Below are 19,640 nucleotides of genomic sequence, written 5' to 3'. Positions count from 1 at the left end.
ACATGTTTTCACAATTTAAATTCAAACTTGTATCATCAATTTTACGATTGTTTATCTTACTTATTACTAAATTAACATCTTGTAGGTGAGAGTAACTTAGAGCTAATTTACGTTAATATTTGCTTTTGAAAACAAAAATTTGTAAATAGTGATTAGTGAGTACAAGTTTATTTGATATACACTCACTTGTAAAAAAATTTATAGAGTCATCCAATAAGAATTCACTAATTTTGTATGTCATAATTAAATTTGAATTTAAAATTATTTAAAATGAAAAATTGAGAAACGTAATTGAACGCATGTGGACAACTCTTTACACTGTCGGTGCATATAAATTAAATCTTAGTGAGTATATGTTATCAAATTTCAACAATAATTTATTTATTTATTTTTGTTCACAAGAGGAAGGTAATTTCAACAATAAATTAGTTGAATTAACTGTTGCCATATACAATAAAAATAAATCAAATTTAATTTATTAGATTCAGTTTCTCAAGATTTATACAATACAATTTATTAAACAATCCTGTGAAAATGTCAGGATTTTCAAATAGCTCAAGTTGTCGACTATTGGGATAATGTTTAGATATGAACTCCCAGTGATTGTTCTCAAAAGATAATCTCTACTACAAAAACTGCATATTGATTGTGAATAATTTATTGTATTATTTTACAGTTCATGCATGCATGCTACTCAATAGAAAAGGGCCAGGGGGACTCATAATGTCATGATAGCCACACAAAAAAAAAACTGTCAACTATTAAACTGTCAACTGGTAATACAGATAAATTCTACAATTCTCTTACTTCTGTTGAACCAGTTTTCCCTATAGCATTTCTATCGTTTCTCACATCACAAAAAACAAATGGTATTTTGAAACAGTATCAAACAAAGACAGACTTTCATATACCAATAATGTAAAAAAAAAAAGGAATCCTTCAAGTAATCCCCACTCTTACCCAATAACACACATGTGATTGTACTTTGTACAAAGATGAAGATTTAGGCAACATAATCATTTCGCTGCAGTGGAACCTGTACATAGATATTCAAAGTGATATTACATTAGAAGTCCAAGTTAATGAAAAAAAAATGCTGGAAAGAACTACTCTTAAACAGTTGTATAACCCAAGTAAGAGGTTGGCCTGATTGTGCATAAACTCGAGAGGTTTTTGCATAAACGCCACAGGTATAGTTAAGTGTAAATGTGTAATTTACTCTGAATATTAGTATTTCCAAGTTTAAAATTTTTCCTGCTTTGTGGAAAGTTTTTCAAGGATTATTTTAAGTTTTACCATGGCCTTTGTACTCAACGTGCACAGATCCAAATGAAGTAAGATTCTTTTTTGGAGAAGGGGGCGAGTGCATCGCTGAGAACATAAAAAATGTGTTTTTAAGGCAACCATAACCCATTATCTACATATCCTCCAAAGTATCTTTGTTCCTTGTATGATTAAAATCATTAAGAACATTATTTGCCAGTGATTAATACCAAATGAAACTTATTAAGAGTAATAAGAGACTCCAATACCAAAGAAACTCTATACTAGCCTTCTGGCACCACTAACAAATAACAACTAACAAATACTGCATAGTAGCAGACTTACAAACACAAATTAGCAGAATTAAATTCCTCCAATCATTTGAAATCTATGAAATAATGGAAACCATACCATAAATAGTTAACCGTCTAATAGAATATAGAAATAGACAAAATGATAGACCAGGATCAAAACAATTGTTAAAATCATCACTTAGCTAATTCAACTATCAGGATTGCTAGAATAAAAAAAAACTAACCATTAGGTTTAGGTTTTTCTTCATCAATAGGGTCTGCTTTCCAAACAATATCTTTAAGCCCAGTAGCTAGGTTCTTGTAGAACTGCAAAGAAAAACAACTTAGTCAAAAAGAAAAATTATTTTGTAAGAACACATGGAGGGAGAAGCTTTTGGTCCAGCCCACCAAAACTGAATGGAGGTTTAAAATGTGTAAAATTTAGCTGACTGGACTCATTAGCATATAAGAAATTTACTCTATCTATAAATAATTGAAGCAGACGAATCACGATATAGTTAAATTGATTCAGCTCATGTGTGCGCAACTAGGATAACTCACTCCGATATACAAATACATAATTAACTTGTGCATTAAAATTACCTTGTGAAATTCCAGAGTATCTCCTTCAGACTTGCGCAACTCAACCATGTGAAGTGAAGGAGCCACCTCCAAGATCTGGAAAGCAATGACAAAAGCATTATAAATAGCTCTGAGTTCTGAATAGATAACAAACACATTAAAAAGATGAAGCACATTCCAGATCATGATAGCAGACTTTGAAAAGACATACCTCAGTGGCTACAGAAAGATGACCTTTCCTTCCAGTCTTTTCCCCTTGAAGCTTTAACTGAAATGCAGAATAAGATCTATTATCAGAAATAGAAACTCCAAAAAGAGTTTAACTTTACAAATTAGCCCTGATATGCATATTGACTAAGAAGTGGACAAGTAAAATAATTGCTTTTTTGAATGGACATGTGGTGTGTGTAAACAAGGGCATGGAGTGCAATGACTATAGCTGTCTTATCATCATTCATTTCTTAATCCATTACTGGAAACCTTAAAGATCCAAAATATTGATAGATGGGACAGAAAATTAAAAGTGAGGCAAATTAGAGACAAGAATAAGGATAGATTTTTTCACCTTACAGTTGTTCTTCTTAACATCAAAACCCAGAGGTCCTGCAGCTTGCTCAATTTTTGCAATTATCTCATCTGCTGAACATTTGGAAGTGAATCTTGTTTCCCTTTTAACAAGTCCCTAGTTGCCACAAATACAAATAACCTTTACTAAGAACATATTCAATTATTTCAAATTTGAAGAGATTATACATTCTTGATTCATGCAACTTGTAACTAATAAACAGCATAACATAAAGTGTAAAAAGGGTAAATGAAAAGAACTTCAAGTGCACATGACCTGATCATATGATGTGATTTGATAGGTCCTCACAAGACATGAATATATTTTTTCAAGTAAAAAACCAACTCCATGTCAAGTTTCTGGGATGTGAAGTGAAGCACTAATAAGAGAAAAACATACAACTAACTTTTCTTATTAGATATGCATACCATTTGCTTCTCGAAAAGACTACTAAGGTTGAGGCCTTGAGATTTAGATATTAGCTCAAATGCATTCATGGTCACAGGTGCCGCATGCCCCTCTTCACGCCTCTCAACAACAAGATTTTGTGAATCCTGTTCACCACAAAGAACATTGACATGTTAAAATGCAAGCTTTGATGAACAAAATTCAAGAGAACAGAAAAACCAAAAGACTTACCATGGATTCACTGAAAATTGAATTTACATCATCAAGACTAACATTAGCCTGTTCAAATACCGGAGGCTTATATCCCTTTTTGAACCACTCATTCTCAATGACCTCAGCAATTGTAATCCTCTGTTTTACATCATCAAAAGAGAAAGACATACAGGTTGGTTTCACATATTTGGTGAGATGGAGGGGAAAATAAGAATATTTATTAAAACCAGATTAGTAGAGAATTAAACAAATATTACAAGTAACACATACTGTAGCAGGACTGGGATCCAGTATTCTTTTGATTAGTTTCTTTGCACTTGAAGAGAACCATGGGGGACACGTGAACTCAGCCTTGAAAATCTGTCACTCACCGTTAAAATTAAGAGAAAAAAATGAGGAAGAACCATCTGAGACAAAATATAGGATGACATTAAAAGAAAGATGCACAAACTACTTCACAATCACAGGTACATCCTCTCCACATGGAGATCTCCCATTCAATTCAAATCTCCAATCTAGTGCAAGTAATTTTTGCTTAGCATAACATCTTCCTCTATTAGACAACCCCAAATTTATAGGGTATGGTGTAAATTAAAATTTCCCCTTTGTAAATAGAAGCCATCAAGCTATTAGCACTTTGGAGTCAGACAATCCATGCCACCATCCAGGATTCACAATTATGAGTGGGATAAGGCCAGGTTAGTGTTGTAAGGAAAGTGATTATATATAATCACTAGGTCAATCAGTTGATTATAAGCCAGCTGGTGTATCCAGCTAATGAAATGTGTTGAGAACATTTGGTTACATAAGAAAACCGAACAGTGGACGAGTTCCTAATTGACTCAGTCAAACCAATCAATCTAGTCTAACTTTAAGAGCAATATATAAATCTCCCGTCTGAATGATAAAATTCATAAAAGAAATGCGCGACTTTGATCCCTTAATTTTTTTCGGGTTAATTCAGTTCATCTACTTTTAAAATTCAACAAATTTAGTCATTCTCATATCCAAAATGCTTAAATATATGTGCATACTAATATGCAAATATTGCACAGATAATAAATGTTCAAGAATTTATGTTATGTTCTTCATAAACTTGAAAATAGACATTTGAGTAAAAATAACCTTTTTATATAAAGCCATAAGATTGTTTTCTTCGAAGGGCAGATAGCCAGCCATTAAAACAAAGAGAATAACACCGCATGACCAGAGATCTGCCTTTGCTCCATCATAGCCTTTGTTGTGGATCACCTAGATGATAAGGAAGTAGTGATAAAAATAAATAAAAGGTATATGAGATAAAACATGTGTAAGTGGCATCTAAAGCTAAAATACCTCTGGAGCTACATAATTTGGCGTACCGCATGTTGTGTGAAGTAGCCCATCTTCCTATTAACAGTAAGATAATTAGTTACCATTTGGGCATAATTATGTTTTCTCTTGTTTGAAAGTTAGTCAACATACTCACCCGAACTTGTTGAGGCAATGCACTCAATCCAAAATCTGATACTTTAAGCGTTCCATTAGCATCCAGCAATAAATTCTCAGGCTTTAATAAACAAAACATAGTAACATATTAGTTTCATTTCTTTTCATGCTTCTCTCTCTCTCTCTCTCACACACACACACTCACTCACACCCACCCACCCACACATCTGGTATACACATTCCATAGAAGAAAAATAAATTCTTTAGCAGAGAACACATTAATAAAATTATTCAAAAACCTATTGTCTGAACCCCACACCAGCACGCCCTCTTTAAAATGAAAACAAAGGGGAAATGTGTAATAAAGTAATATACACCTTTAGGTCTCTGTGGAAAACACCTCTACTATGACAGTAATCCACAGCACATATAAGCTGTTGAAAGTATTTTCTTGCTTCATCTTCTTTCAACCTCCCATTGCGTGCCTGGCTCAAGTTAATGGCAACAAAAGCACCAAAACAGAAAGGTTATAAAAGGAAAATGCTAATATACAGGATTCTGACCTTCAAAGCACATACAAAAGTATAAACTGACTTACAATTTTATCAAATAGCTCCCCACCAGTCACAAATTCCAATACAATATAGATCTTTGTCTTGCTAGCCATCACCTACATCAGGAATTTGTAATTCAAGCATTTAGGAAAGACTGAAATATTAATCTAGTCTAACGTAAATATTAAAACAGAAAAATATGAAGAGTGAAATAAATTGCGCAAACGTAAATACTTGGAAGCAATCATTTACTGCTTTCTAACCTCATGCATGCGTATGACATTTGGGTGCCTAATCAGTTTCATTGTTGATATTTCTCGTTTTATCTGCATGGCAGTGAACAGCAGAATATCAGGTTTGACTAGAGTATTCATGCTTCAAAGAAAACACTAACAAATTTAGCAGAAGATAAGTTGGTTCACACAGTGGAGGGATTTAGCAATATTGTTATAGTTACAATTTAACTACAAAACTTCTGCCAACTAAACCATTTTTTTCCAATAACAGACAAATCACATAACATTAAACTTAAATCATTGAAATGTCCAGCTGTTACCATAACACATGAAATAAAATACAGAAGCAAGTGATACTATTAAGTATATTCTTATTAATAATAATATGAGATAAACAATCAAATAAACAATTTATATGAAAAAGAAAGATTTGGATGGTAATTTGGCAACAATTTGGTCCATATGGATTGCTAGGAACAATTTGTTTTTAATTCTACAATGTTCTATTCTTCAAAGTTCTCATGTTGGTTAAGTTGAGATCATGGTGGAAGTTGAGGCCTTGAGGGCAAGGTGTAAACATTTCGCTGCACCTTTTGTTTGTTGGGATTCAAATCTTTCTTTTTGCTTTTAGTAGCCGTTGACGATGGTGTATGGGATAAAGATGCATATAACTCGTCCATTGGTTTTTATCTTATTCCAGGCCATATTTGGACTTTGGATTTCTCCTTTCTATAACTTTGACTGTTCCAAACACTGGTGTGACTAATGAGTCCCTCAGACTTTTGCTTTTACCTACTTTGCTAAACCATCGATGTCCAACTAGAACTAGAAAATTGCCAGGATGAACAGATAGATTTTATTGCAGACACATCCCTGATCAGTACTTGTGTTAAAGAATCAGAATCTGGAATTGTACAATGGAGTGGTTCTGTCATTCTCCAAATTGTTATTCCAACTCCAAAGCCTGCCCTCTATTATCTCCCTCCTATTCCTTACATAAACTGTTAAGAGAGTAGTCACCTTATGGAGTTTGCCTTAACTAACTAACTGCTGATATTTTGGCAAGTGTCAACATGTTCCTTCAAACAAATTCAAAATCCAAAACTCCATCGCCTAGTTTGACTCCATTGTTTGGGAGGCGTATTAACAGGAATTATCATAAATAGCTTAGTTGCAAATTTCCAGGTCTCAACCCCATTCCTCCTATGGCTTATGTATTGTAAGCAAATGTTAAGTTTATTAGTAATAATGTATCGGTTGGATTATGCTACTCTAGAGTTAGGTTTACTTGTGTTAGTTTGTTATAATTCTATTAACAATTACGAATGGAAACTGTGCCAACCAAGTTATCGCTTAAGGTAGCCCAGCCCGAATATCAGGGTATTCTCCACAATAGCCCGGTTCAGATCATGGGACACGCTTCACTGTAAATCTAATCACCAGGGGCGCTCAAAGCCCAACAAACACGCACGTCGTTTATGAATTCAATAACCATGTAATAAATAGCCGCCTGTAACCCGTTCAATCATTAACCAATCAATATGACATTTAAAAACCTAATAAATCACCCCAAAGATAACACCTAGGAGACCGAAGCCCAAAAAGACACCCTTAATCCTATAGGAGGATCAAGGTAAACAGGATTAAGGCATCTTCGCTCTAACACCGATACTGGGAGATAGGTTGTGTGCTTGTCACTGAGTCTAACCCCGAAGTCTTGGAGAGAACAGAAACTGTTCGTAACTGACTACGATCACGTTAGAAATACAACATTCGTACTTCAGATTAATCAATGAATTCAGTTTACAATTTCTGCAACTCATCTCTCTCAAGTTTCTCTCGGTTTACATTCTATCGGATCTAGAATGCCTGCAGTCAGTTTTCTATGCGGTCACTGCAGTCATGCATTTTCAAACAATGGATTAAGATCGGACGGCACACTTGATTTCAATAAATTGAATATAAATACATGCTATAAATATTAGCCGTCCGATTTTGACCGAACGGCTTGTATTTGCGACTGCACGTGTAGTCAACTCCATTTAATCCAAATACTCATTCTATCAAGTAGTAATTAGTATAAAGTATAAAAAAGAACACTAAATTCTGTGGCTATAAGGAATTAAGCAGTTTATGCAATGCTTTGGTGCCTTCGGTTAGAGCACAATACTATCAAGGATACATAAGGTTATATCCATGTGAGCTTATAACTTCTCTTTAGTGTTCTACTGAAAAAAAATCAATATTTGTCAACAGTTTTCACTTTCAACTGATACATATATAAATGAAAATCCCCATAATGTCAAAGACAACAGAAAATGACAAACCCCATGTTACACATAACATAAAAAATTGCAAACCTGACACGTACCCATTTAATTACTTGAAAAGAAGAAGACAAGAAATAACAATCAAAACATTAAAATAAAACCACCGTCCCAACTATCAATGACTTCCACATTCTAAGTACCCATTTGTTGTTTTTCGGTGTTAACCAGGTATCCCACAACCGACAGCCGCGAAACTCATCCTCATCCCGCACTAAGCGGTTGAGGCTGACCAACGAGTTTTTTTCATTCATAAAAGTTGAGAATCGAACTTCCAACCACTTAGTCAACCGACGAAGTTGCTTACGAGGGAAGAAAACAAATCAAACACGTGATGATCAACCCCATTCTCGATTTCCCATATACCCAATTAAAAAAAAAAACCATCAACCTCAACCCCCAAACAAAACAAATGGTAGAAAGAGACAATTCACATCGATTTACACAACAACAAAAAATAAAAATTTCAGAATAACCATTGAGGCATTAACACAAACACATAGAAGGTATGAAAATTGGAACTACCTGGCCAATCATCTTATGCTTGAGAACTTTTTCCTTGTCGAGAATCTTGATGGCCACGTGATCCCCGGTGCCCACGTGCCTGGCAAACTTGACCTTAGCGAAATTGCCCTCACCCAGAGTCCGACCCAGCTCGTACTTCCCCACCCGGGTCCTGCTTCCGCCGTTGCCGGAACGTGACGACATCTTCTTTCTCTCTCTAACTTCTCCGATTCCCTTTACTTTCTCTCTCTAAAGCAATCTGAATATATATTAGGTATTAGAGCCTCTTCTTCTTGCAGGGTTGCCATACCTGTGACTTTGCGAACCTCATTTTTCTTTCTCTTTCGGAAGCAATCAAACAAACGAGAGAATCTGAGGGATTAACCGTGGAATGTTCTTTTTGTTGATGATTCCATTCAAAGGGTGGAGGGTGGTTGACCGTTGGATTGAATGAGGAGAGAAAAGGGGAAGAAAGAATAAAGGAGGAAAGAAATTGAAGGTGTGGATTTGTGATCTTTTCTTTCTTTCTTTTGTTGTGAAGAATGGAAGGAAGGAAGGAATGGTGTTTGGTTTTGATTTGATTTGAAGATGACAAAAAGGAGAGGTGAATGGTTCAACTTTGGATTGGACTTGATTGTATTGTTTAATGTTAATGAGAATTTCGTGTGGGGAAGGTGCATGTGGCACAGGTGAAATGTGACATTAAATTGTATTTTATTGAATTTTCCATGGTAGTTTTCCATGTGACAAAATCTTAACTCTTGTTATATGTCACTCAATATTATAAACCACATTATTGACTTTAGGATAATATAATTTATGTATGGTATAGAGGGCGGATTAAGTTTATGATTCAATGTATGCATGTGTTGTGTGATACTGATTGGTCCAATTGTTGTTTGAAATTAAAATAAAAATCATGTAAATGGTTAAAAGTTTTACATTTGCAGTGCATCATAAGTTAACTTTGGTTGTGATTATTTGCACTCCTATGTTCCCCTTGTTAACTAGATCAGAGCTTAGAAGGAGAAGGTTCGAGAGTTTTATTGTGTCCATGTTTGTTGGGAGGCCAACCAAGTAGTGGATTGCTTAGCCAACATGGCTAATGAACTGAGGTTTCGGACTTCATGTATTGAATTGTCACCCTTTGAGGTGTTCAAATGTACTTTCGTTGATGTTTCAGAAGTGTTGTTCATGAACTTTACCCGCGGATGGTTTTCTTTTTTGGGTTTAGTCCCTGCTTATAAGTCCTAACCAAAAAACAATTTAACTCATAAGTTTATATTAAATAATATATGATATCCATACCTACAATTGGTTATACTAATTAATTATAGTAAAACTATGTTCAATTGGAATAATTATAAATGAGGTGTGGAGAAGAGGTGGAGGAAGAGAGAGATATGAAGAAATTAGAGAGAAAGTAAAGATGTGATAAATGATTTGATTAATAAAGGAAAAAGAAATAGATAAAAATGAAGGTGGAAAAGAAGTGGAAGGGTGTGCATATATCATAACTCGTTCAATTGTAACTCGGAACGTTGAAATTAAATAAGTAACCCTGCAGGTAGGTAGAGAGATCAACTTCATAGCATAACTTGTTGCGAATTGACTTCATTGCTTGTATGAGCTCATACCACATAATCTAGAGACCTATAGATAAGCATTAGTAGGAGGAGTAATCATGACATCCTCCTAAGTTCAAAAAAAATCATGACATCCTGAACAGTGAACATAGCTAGAAGGGAGGAAATGTTCAAAACGATCCAACACCCAACCCCTGCCTTGCAATAAGATATCTAAGACAAAAAGCACAGTAATGATATATACACACCTCATTTTTTAAACACTTCATTTTCATCTATTTTTATTTTTATCTCTTTTCTCTTATCATCTATCACATGTCATATTTTCTTTCTCTTACTTTTTTTTTTCCTATCTCTCTCCTCATTCCACCTCTTTCCACCTCAAAGAGATGTAAATGAAACATTATTCCAAAAAGCAAGAACAAGTTCAACGGATCAAATGAGTTTGTAACCGAGGATAAGATAGTTAATGCTTGATGGTAGCTGACGGCCAAACCATAAATTAACTGTCAACCCATCCCCTACAGGCTACAAGTCAATTGATACCTTGGACTCTGAGTTGCATTTGTGGACCATGTGAAAGATGTTAGTTCCACACTTATACTTATTCCAAAGGGGAACGAATCCTCTCAATTTTCTGTATTGGATATTTGTGCTGCTTTCTTTCAATTTTCAAGCCGCCACAAATGTCAAGAAACCGCCACAAATGTCCACTGCAGAAAATTGAGAGAGAGAAAAAAATTGAGAGGATCTTCACCCATTGGCCAAAGGACTTTACCCCCACGAAGCTTGAGCTTTGCATATCAAGTTCCATCCCACCCACATCCACATGCATCATGATGTTTATTTTAGTTTTTGTTTCACTTTGTATGGTTCTATACATGATTTTGTAGATGCTAATCCCTTTTGTATTTCAGTTTGTACTTAATTGAGATTTTGTATAGACACAAATTTGTGTTATTGTTAAAATTCACATGTTTCAATTCTTAAAAAAAAAATGAATTATAGTTTTTGAAACTATGTTTTATGGATGAGAAATATATTCCTGAAAAAGAGTTAACCTCACTAAGATGTAGTATATGTTTATGGTTTAAACATGATTGTCCATCGTGGAACATACATTGTTAGACTAAAAAAATCCCAAAAAACAAGAACCTAGTAACCCATCAAGGTTTTTTTTGGTAAAGAAAACCCATCAAATTGATTGGATCAGTTTTAAATCTAATAGCCCAATCCAAAGAAACAAATTACAACCTAAACAAGGCCGAACATACAAATATTAGCTAATACTACTGTTGCATGTCGGATATTAAGAAACACCGACGGATGGTCTCATTTTTTGTACAAAAAAAAAGTGAATATAAGGAATGGGCTGTAAATGACCCGGCCCACTTGTTACCTAATGAAAACCCAAGGATCCCATTTTTTGCAAAGTATAAGTGGGTGTTGAGTTCGACCGAAAAAAAAAGTGGGGGTTGAGTGGTGACAAAAAAAAAAGTGGGTGTTGATGTGTTAGTCTGGTTCAAGTTTAAAATAAACTAAAATTGGCTTGAATAAATTAACAAATTTTATTCTCCGGTTTCTCTTTTATTCGTCAATGAGCCCAAATTTTGGTGATAATCTAGGACTTCAATAATATATTTATTGAGCGATAGGGTGTACTTGCCTTTAAAACTTGTATGATTTTAGTGCAACATGCATGTTACCTGCTAGCGACGGTTGTTATGGTAGTGGCAGCGACGTGTTGTGGTGCAGTGGTAAAGGGTGGTGGTGGCAACGATGTTCAAGGAGGTGGTGACGACAACAACAACAACAATGGTGGATGTGGTGGTAGAGGGTGCAAGTGGCGATGGAGGCGACGGTGAAGACCATGACAGTGGTGGAAGCTAGTGCTGGGCGGCAGTGGTGGTGCAGTATTAGTGACGATTTATAATTTAGTCACTATTGCAAATAGTATTAGTGGCGACTTATGATTTGGTCTCTATTACAAATAATATTAGTGACGATTTATAATTTAGTCACTATTACAAATAATATTAGTGACGATTTATAATTTAGTCATTATTGCGAATAGTATTAGTGCTGATTTATAATTTGGTCACTATTATGTATAGTATTAATGTCGATTTGTAATTTGGTCACTATTGTGAATAGTATTAGTGACGAAATAAAAAACAATCACAAATAATAAATTTTTAGTGACAAAAATTAATAATCGTCACTTAGTTTTGTCACTAAAATACATATTTCTTATAGTGTCTAATTACTTTAAATTTATATTTCTCTTTTTTTTTTATCACATCCTCTATCGTATTTTTCATTTATTCATTTATGTCTAAATAAAAACTGAATCCTAATTTTAATTGATTTTATTTAAGTTTAATGTGAATTAAACCGATTACCTAAAAGCTTAAACATATTTAGTTGGATTATGAAATACATAACGTGATATATGATGAAATCAAAAGTATGGTTATTTCACAACCCTATAATTCATGATGATGACAACGATCTCGTGCATATCACAACAACGGTCTCACGATTTCAAGTTTTGCCTCACTATTTAGGATAGATAGGAATCAAGTTGTTTCTTTTAAAGAAATGATATTGTCCAAGTTCTTATTTCCTTTTATCTCACCATTCTTGTCATTTTACAGAGCCATGCACATGGATACAGCTTCTGAGATAGACTCTAACTACATTGAAAACACCAGGTCACATTGCTACATATGCCGTATTAGGGAGGGTAGCTTGTGAAAGGAGAATCAAACTTTGAAAGGTGAAGAAAAGCTTGGAATATGTAGGGTCTCATTATCTTTAGAGGCCCACGAGAAAAGCAACTCTTACAATCATAAAGTGGAAACATGGAGCTGCCTTGTGCCAAATCTTGACTTATGAGTAAAATGCAAAGGAACCAAAGACAATGCCAAGCTTTGCATTTATTTCATAAAGGCAAGTCTTGCAAATGGAGCCAATTTCTATCTTTTCTCTTTTAACACCTTTCCTACAAGTAGTGCATATAGACAAGGAAAATGACTTACCCTTTCTCCAGTCTTCTCCTTACTAGCTAGTTAAGCTTAATTATTACAGTATACTCATTGATACGGGAAAGAATTAATAGGGTTATATTATTCATTAATCACATAACCATTTGGACCAATATTGATCATATTTACATCTAACTACTCATTATATAATTATATGAATTTGTTGTGACTTATGATTAACTTGATTACACCTATGGTTGAGTAAAAGCCATTTTAGACTTTTCAGAAGCCCTAGCTAGGGAATTGCAATATACAAAGCTTTAATTTGTTCATCAATGTATGAAAAATGGATAGAAATGGTCATCTTGTGCTACGCGCAGTGAGTTGCTGGACTGCGAGTTATCGAACTACAAAGAAAAATTAATCAATTTATTCACACCAATTTTTTCTTCAATGTCATTTCTCATTAACGTCTAACTTAATAGTTTTGACTAACCATATTTGGATGCTCGAAACCTGACAAGTATGTATTTAATATATACATTTCAACTTTTCTCTTCTGGTTCTTATCTGCCCTTACTCTTCTTTCTTTCGCTTTTTTTTAATGACAATATTAATCAAAAATTGATACCTTAATCATTAAATAGTGGAGGACACCCCATTTTTATAGCAGTCAAAAACACTTTCTAATTGTTTGGTTGGAGGAGAATGGAGGGGAGGGGAGGGGAGGGATTTTTAAAACCTGATTTTGTTTGGTACAAACTTTAGGAGGGGAGGGAAATGGAGGGGAGCAAAATCCCTCCAACCTCAACTTTTTGTTCCCCCCAAAAGTGGGGGAATTATGAGGGGAAATAAATTTAGGACAAAAATAACCCTGCACAAATTTAAAAATTCCAATTTTTTATCCTAAGGTTTCCCTTCTTCATACCAACACCAGCCCCCATCTTTGATCTCTCTTGCCGCCGGCGTCGGCGTTGACGAACCTGACCATCGGATCGACCTCAATTTCGTTTTTTTTATAGGCCTCAATTTCGTATATGTCCACCATTATATTCAAGCTTTGCAAATAACTATATATGTACTCCTGCCTTTTGCTACAGACGTTGGGAATAGCATATGCATTTTCTTCATTTATTTGGCTTTGTGGCCCATTTACAGGTCTTGTGGTAGGCAACCAGTGTTCGTTTCATCTTTAATTGCAATTGTCATTACCTTACTTTTGTGAACTGAATAGTGCATCTGCGTTCTCCTTTTTGTCACTGTGTAAGGTCTGGAAAATTATGGTTTGTGAAGTTGTTGACGAAGAAAGGATGTTATATTGTATTGTTAAATTCAAGTAAATATGTAAAAAGGTATAAAAGTAATTTTAATCATAAAATCTCTTCTCTACCTTCATATACCCAAAAAAAAAGTTATTTTCTCTCCCCTCCCCTCTTATGAACCAAACGTAATAAGTATTAAAATCTCTCCCCTCCCTTCCCCTCCCCTCCCCTCCATTAAAACCCCACCCCTCCCCTCCCCTCCTTTAAACCAAACAGGGGCTTTATATTTTAATTTTGTGGTGGTAAAAAATCTCAAAATGAATGACATCAATAGCAGTCTCCAATACAATGCTATTCAGCAGTTCACTCATTCATATCCATCAAAATTCAAATGCATACAAATGCATAGCTTTATCATCTTTTTTAATTAATATTAAAAGTGGGGTGGTAGACACCCATATCCTTGCAATGATATAGACAAAAGATCCTTTTTCCTTTTATAGTTAACATTTTTTCCTATATTGAGGTCACATTCTTCTTATATTCATATATATTTTTTCTTTTTTATTACACCAATAGTTTTCACACGTCTCTTACTTCTCTCTCTTCTATTTCCTGTGCTCTCTATGAGATAATAAATTATTTTATTTTATCTTCTTATTCCATCAAATTATAAATATCTCTTAATTCTGAATTTTTATTCCTATCTCTCTTGATGTGTACGTAGTACAATTTGAGTGTGTACAGATTATTTTCCTTTCATTAATGGATACGCATGCCTCAAATTGTAGTATAAAAGGACGTATATGCAGACCAAGTAGGATAACCTCACAACCCTATCCTTCTCTTAGAGCAAAGTCGATAACTTAGCTTGGCCAATTATGTCTTCCCCAAACTCCATGGTTTCTTCATTGTTAACTCCATTCTGTGCTCTTGCCCCTCATTATTATTTGGTGAATGCTATCAAGATACAAACCCAAATAACCTTATTGGAAACAATCTATGAAGAAGATGAAACGGAGACAAGCTTAGAGGCACCTCTTCAGTCTTCACCAGTACCCAATCTTCACAACTCATGCAGGGGAGCCACCGGTGTCGTTTGGCCACAACTTCCGGCGTGTGTGAATGGTAGTTATGGTATTTAATTAGTTACATATAAAATCCAAAAGTAATTGGTCCACATGAAGGAGATTATTCACAATGGTGACTACATGATGCATATATAGGTACTTAGGTAGTCATGAGTACAGAGTACTTACATATGTAACGTTTAGTTTTCATGTCTAGCTAGCATATGGTCTATTAATTAGAAAATCGAAATTGATTAGTAACTAATCTCATCTTAGTTTGCTCGTGTATGATTACACCACCTATTGATTAGAATTTCCCGGCCCCCTTCTTCTTAGCTATTATATATGTTGGGTTAATTTATTTGTTGGAAGCTTCCATGCAAGCAGTTGTGTTGAGCTTTAATCTTTATATTGAACCTGTATTTTTTGGAATTAGGACATGCAAAGTTGAGGGATGCAGCAAAATGCTATAGGTTTATAATCAATTGTTATAAAATTAACAGTTATAAGCATATCTCATTCAACCAAATATTTCAAAAGTTTAAACTATTAAGTAAATGATATGTGAATGATAACATGCTCCGCTACGCAATAATGAATTTGGTTTGAAGCGTAAAATATGCACATATCCACCTATTTTGAGTTAAAATTTAAATTTTTTTATAATAATTACTAATATTTTTTACCCGTGCGATGGACGGGGGAATATTCATTTTTTTTTATTGCGTAAAATTTTAAAATATGTGTTATTGTTGTTATATGTATTAAAAGATAATGGACATTGATATTAATATCACCCACACGTATCATTATCATCCCCCAATGTGTACCACACTTGAAAGTGTGTTACATTTTCACTACCGCTGCACATTAGGGTGGTTGGTATTAATAAGGGTGTGTGTAGTAGTTTTTAACTATGGCCAAAGATAATTTACCGATTAATAAATGATAAAATTTAATTTTAGATATAAGAAAATATTAGTTTGTAAGTATTTTTTCATGAGAAATGTGTTTGTTTTCCTCTTGCATAAAAGAAACTATTATATATATATATGTGTGTGTCTTTTCATCTTATTTATGCCAAACAGATAAACATATGAAAAGAAATCTAAGAAATAAAAGAGAGTGGAAAAAAAAAGAGAAAAAATGACAATACATGAGAGTTTTAAGCTAGACAAATTATGTGAGGTAAATTTGTTGTGCATTTAGGTAATTTTCATATAGATTTTTATTTTTTGTTTCATGTAGAATGAAAGTAACTATCCCCTAAGAGAGATAACCTCACAGTGATATGGATGTTCTCGACTCGAACATGATTTCCTTCAAAGAAAGACGTCTTACCCAAAAAGAAAGTAATTTTTTTTGAGGTAACAGTAGTTTTCATATAGAATAATTATTGATTGAGCACAAAAACAGAAGAAAAAAATTGGAAAATATAAACAGATTTTGACTCGAGAAGTTTTAATTCAAGTCCTAGTATTTGTGACCCGTGAAATACACGGAGATATTCATTTTTGTTTATAATGTGTATTTTTTTTCTTCATATTCTTAGTTATTTTTATAGATTTACTAAAAGAAGAATCATGAATTAAGAGAATAAAATTTATTTTAAATATAAAAATTGTTGGATCTGCTTCACACCGGTGCTGTCATGCCTGAAGCTGATGAGTTTAGTGGATGTTCTTGGGAGTTTATGCATCTTGGAGTTCTGGCGGATTTTTTTTTTGCGTTTTTTTAAGCCAAGAAAAGGTTTTTACTTAGATATCCAAATAACTTTACTATGGAGTATGTATATGAATCTCACATAGAAAAGAAGAGCTTACCTAGAACAAATTGACGCCCTTGACTGACTAAATCCCAAAATAATTTGTACACTTGGTATTTCCATCATTGCACCTTGAATTGCTCTCAGTTGCAAGGTCTTCAAAACTTACACGTAAGCTACTTCACGCTTAATTCCTAGTCTTTCATCAAACATGGTTCAATTCAACTGTGTACCCAATCTCGAACTTCATCATCAACATCCCAAATTTTTGATCTTACACAAATGAACTATCTAAACTAAAATTTCTTCGTTATTTTCTTGGCTTAAGTACGCCACCATCTGGTCTGCGTATAAGCCTCAAAGTGTACACACCAGTTGATTGCCTCCGCAATTTTCATTCTAATTTTAATAAAGTAAACCTAATGATTTAGGAGAGTCTAAAAAATTTAATATAATCAATCAATGTATGAAAAAGACTCACGTCGAATCGTGTAGCGCAACATCTATATGCATATTTGTCTTCCCATCCTTTTCACCTTCTACTAATCCACCTTTTGTGAACTAAATGCCCAATAACATCTAAAATAAAAAAAGGATAAAGATTAATAATAAACTACAATGTGAGCATGCAATGCTGCTGTTGTATGAGAAGTAACCTAGCAAGTATGAGTCATTAGGAAAACTTGTTTGCTAATTTTTTTTTACCGTCTGGTTGGGTTTGGTTGGGTGTGCAGAATCTTAGAGGGTCTTTTTTGGCTAGTTTTGCTTTTTGGATCCCCTTTGGAAGCTTGATCAAGCTTGAAGTGTCAATGATTGATCTACTTTAAACCAAATAAGAAGCAAAATAAAGGTAAGAAAACCACAAAAAATAGTATGGAGCAAAGGGGTATTTATACTCGTAGTTTAAGGCTTAAAGAAGATTGAAGGTCTAAAAAACTGAAGAAGATTGAAGGTCTCTTCAAAGGTTCTAAAAAATTGAGCTTAGTGAATGCATTTGGGAATACCAAAAGACAATGAGATTACTATGAAACTGACTTTTCTCCTGAAGCTGAAGAGTTGTCACAAAGTTATCAACGACCAGGATTGAATCTTTAAAAAACTATGTGGATTTTTACTGAAATACCCATGCTGAAAAATATGTTGTAGTGCAATGAATTATTGAATGACCGGTTTGCCCTCAAGGCTGCAGAAACTCTGCTTTTATATATAGTATAGATAGATAGATAGATAGATAGATAGAAGATAGATAGATAGATAGATAGATAGATGGAAACAATGATTATTAATCAACTCTAGATTAACTATTTTTATCATCTTTGTAAACATATATGTGGCAAATTAAAGGGACATTGGTTCAAAGGAATCTGCAATACTTAAAGTTTTTTCTCAAAATGTAAGTCATTATCGATTATAAATTGTAGACTTGTTTTTTTTTATCAGCTAAATTAATTAATTGGTGCAAGGGTACCAATCTAGATTCCAAGTAGAATTACACATAAATTCTAAGCAATATATACAGTAAAGTGACCACTCATACATCGAATAAGAAAAAGGGTTAAAGACTTAAAGTAATAAGGTAGTTTCATACATTTTTGCAGTTAAGTAAAACATCTTATAAGTGATTAAATTTCAGATACTTAAATCCACACCAAAAATGTCATAATACCCACAACATAGTGTAGCTTAGCTTGGACAGAAGCAGCAACTCAGAAAGATGATCAACAGACACGCAGATTTTTAATCAAATGCGTCATCATCATCATCAGGAAGGAGTTGACTAGCCGCCGCAGCAAGCTCAGTCTCGTGCTGTTGTTGTGCAGCTGAATCAATTTGAACATCAGGTGGAGCCAATGCTGGAGATTCAACAAAGTGCAAGTTAGGATCACCTAAAAGTCTCGTAGCAAGATAAAGGAAAGGCTTCTCAAACTTTTTAATATGCTGTATAGTATAAGGTCTGATAGTATAAAACCTGATTGTATTATGCCTGATAGGATAAGGCCTGATAAAATTTTAATACTATATAGCGTTTGGTCGTGCACTTATAATTTGGTGGCGACAATAGTGGTGTGGTAGTGGTGGTATTGGAAGGTGATAATGGTGGCGGTGGTGGTGGATATATGGTGGTAGTGGCGGTGGTAGTAGTGGCGGTAGCGGCGATGGTGACCGTGGTGGAGGCAGGACCGGTCCTGACATTTTGGAGGCGCTGGGCAAATAATAAAAATGGACCCCTAATAAAGAGAAATATCTCTTGGAGATACAACTGTCAGATACTGTTATATATTTTACATAAAAGTAACATAAACAATTACTAACCACTAGACCAGCTAAAGTCATTAATAATATCTTGAACATTATTATAACTAAATTGTTTTTTGGGGAAAATTTAATGTGAATTTTTTTTTGGGGGCCCCTTCTTTTTGGAGGCCCTGGGCTGTGGGCCGGCCCTGGGTGGAGGATGGTGGTGACAGTGGTGGAGGAGCCTGGAGGGTGGTGGCTAGCGGTAGCGGCGATTGTGGTGGTGGTGGTGAAGGTTGGTAGCGGCGGTGGTGATGGTAGCGACGATTGTGGTGGTGGTGGTGGGTGTTGGCGACAGTGGT

General features: G+C 34.5%; 1 protein-coding gene across 1 annotated transcript; it reads right to left on the bottom strand.

The window, feature by feature from the left end:
• Positions 1–624: 624 nt before the first annotated feature.
• On the bottom strand, positions 625–8,997 carry LOC130723077 (CBL-interacting serine/threonine-protein kinase 23). Its single transcript, XM_057573999.1, has 15 exons — positions 8,395–8,997; positions 5,570–5,632; positions 5,351–5,422; positions 5,130–5,237; positions 4,793–4,873; positions 4,660–4,713; positions 4,450–4,575; positions 3,595–3,684; positions 3,343–3,462; positions 3,132–3,257; positions 2,704–2,820; positions 2,350–2,406; positions 2,160–2,234; positions 1,802–1,883; positions 625–1,036 (listed from the first exon to the last, which is right to left on the bottom strand). Exons 1-15 carry the CDS (start codon positions 8,575–8,577, stop codon positions 1,017–1,019), a joined length of 1,374 nt encoding a protein of 457 aa, XP_057429982.1. The 5' UTR covers positions 8,578–8,997; the 3' UTR covers positions 625–1,016.
• Positions 8,998–19,640: the final 10,643 nt, after the last annotated feature.

This window comes from Lotus japonicus, chromosome 6 (genome assembly GCF_012489685.1).
Source record: "Lotus japonicus ecotype B-129 chromosome 6, LjGifu_v1.2".
NCBI classification, from domain to species: Eukaryota; Viridiplantae; Streptophyta; class Magnoliopsida; order Fabales; family Fabaceae; genus Lotus; species Lotus japonicus.
This window is presented reverse-complemented; position numbering and strand designations above follow the sequence as displayed.

Coding starts and splice junctions, on each gene's coding strand:
- LOC130723077 (XM_057573999.1), bottom strand. CDS start 8,577: ATGTCGTCACGTTCCGGCAACGGCGGAAGCAGGACCCGGGTGGGGAAG. Junction 4,576..4,659: donor CAAATTATGTAGCTCCAGAG/GTATTTTAGCTT, acceptor CTTATCATCTAG/GTGATCCACAACAAAGGCTA. Junction 3,463..3,594: donor TGGATCCCAGTCCTGCTACA/GTATGTGTTACT, acceptor GATGTAAAACAG/AGGATTACAATTGCTGAGGT.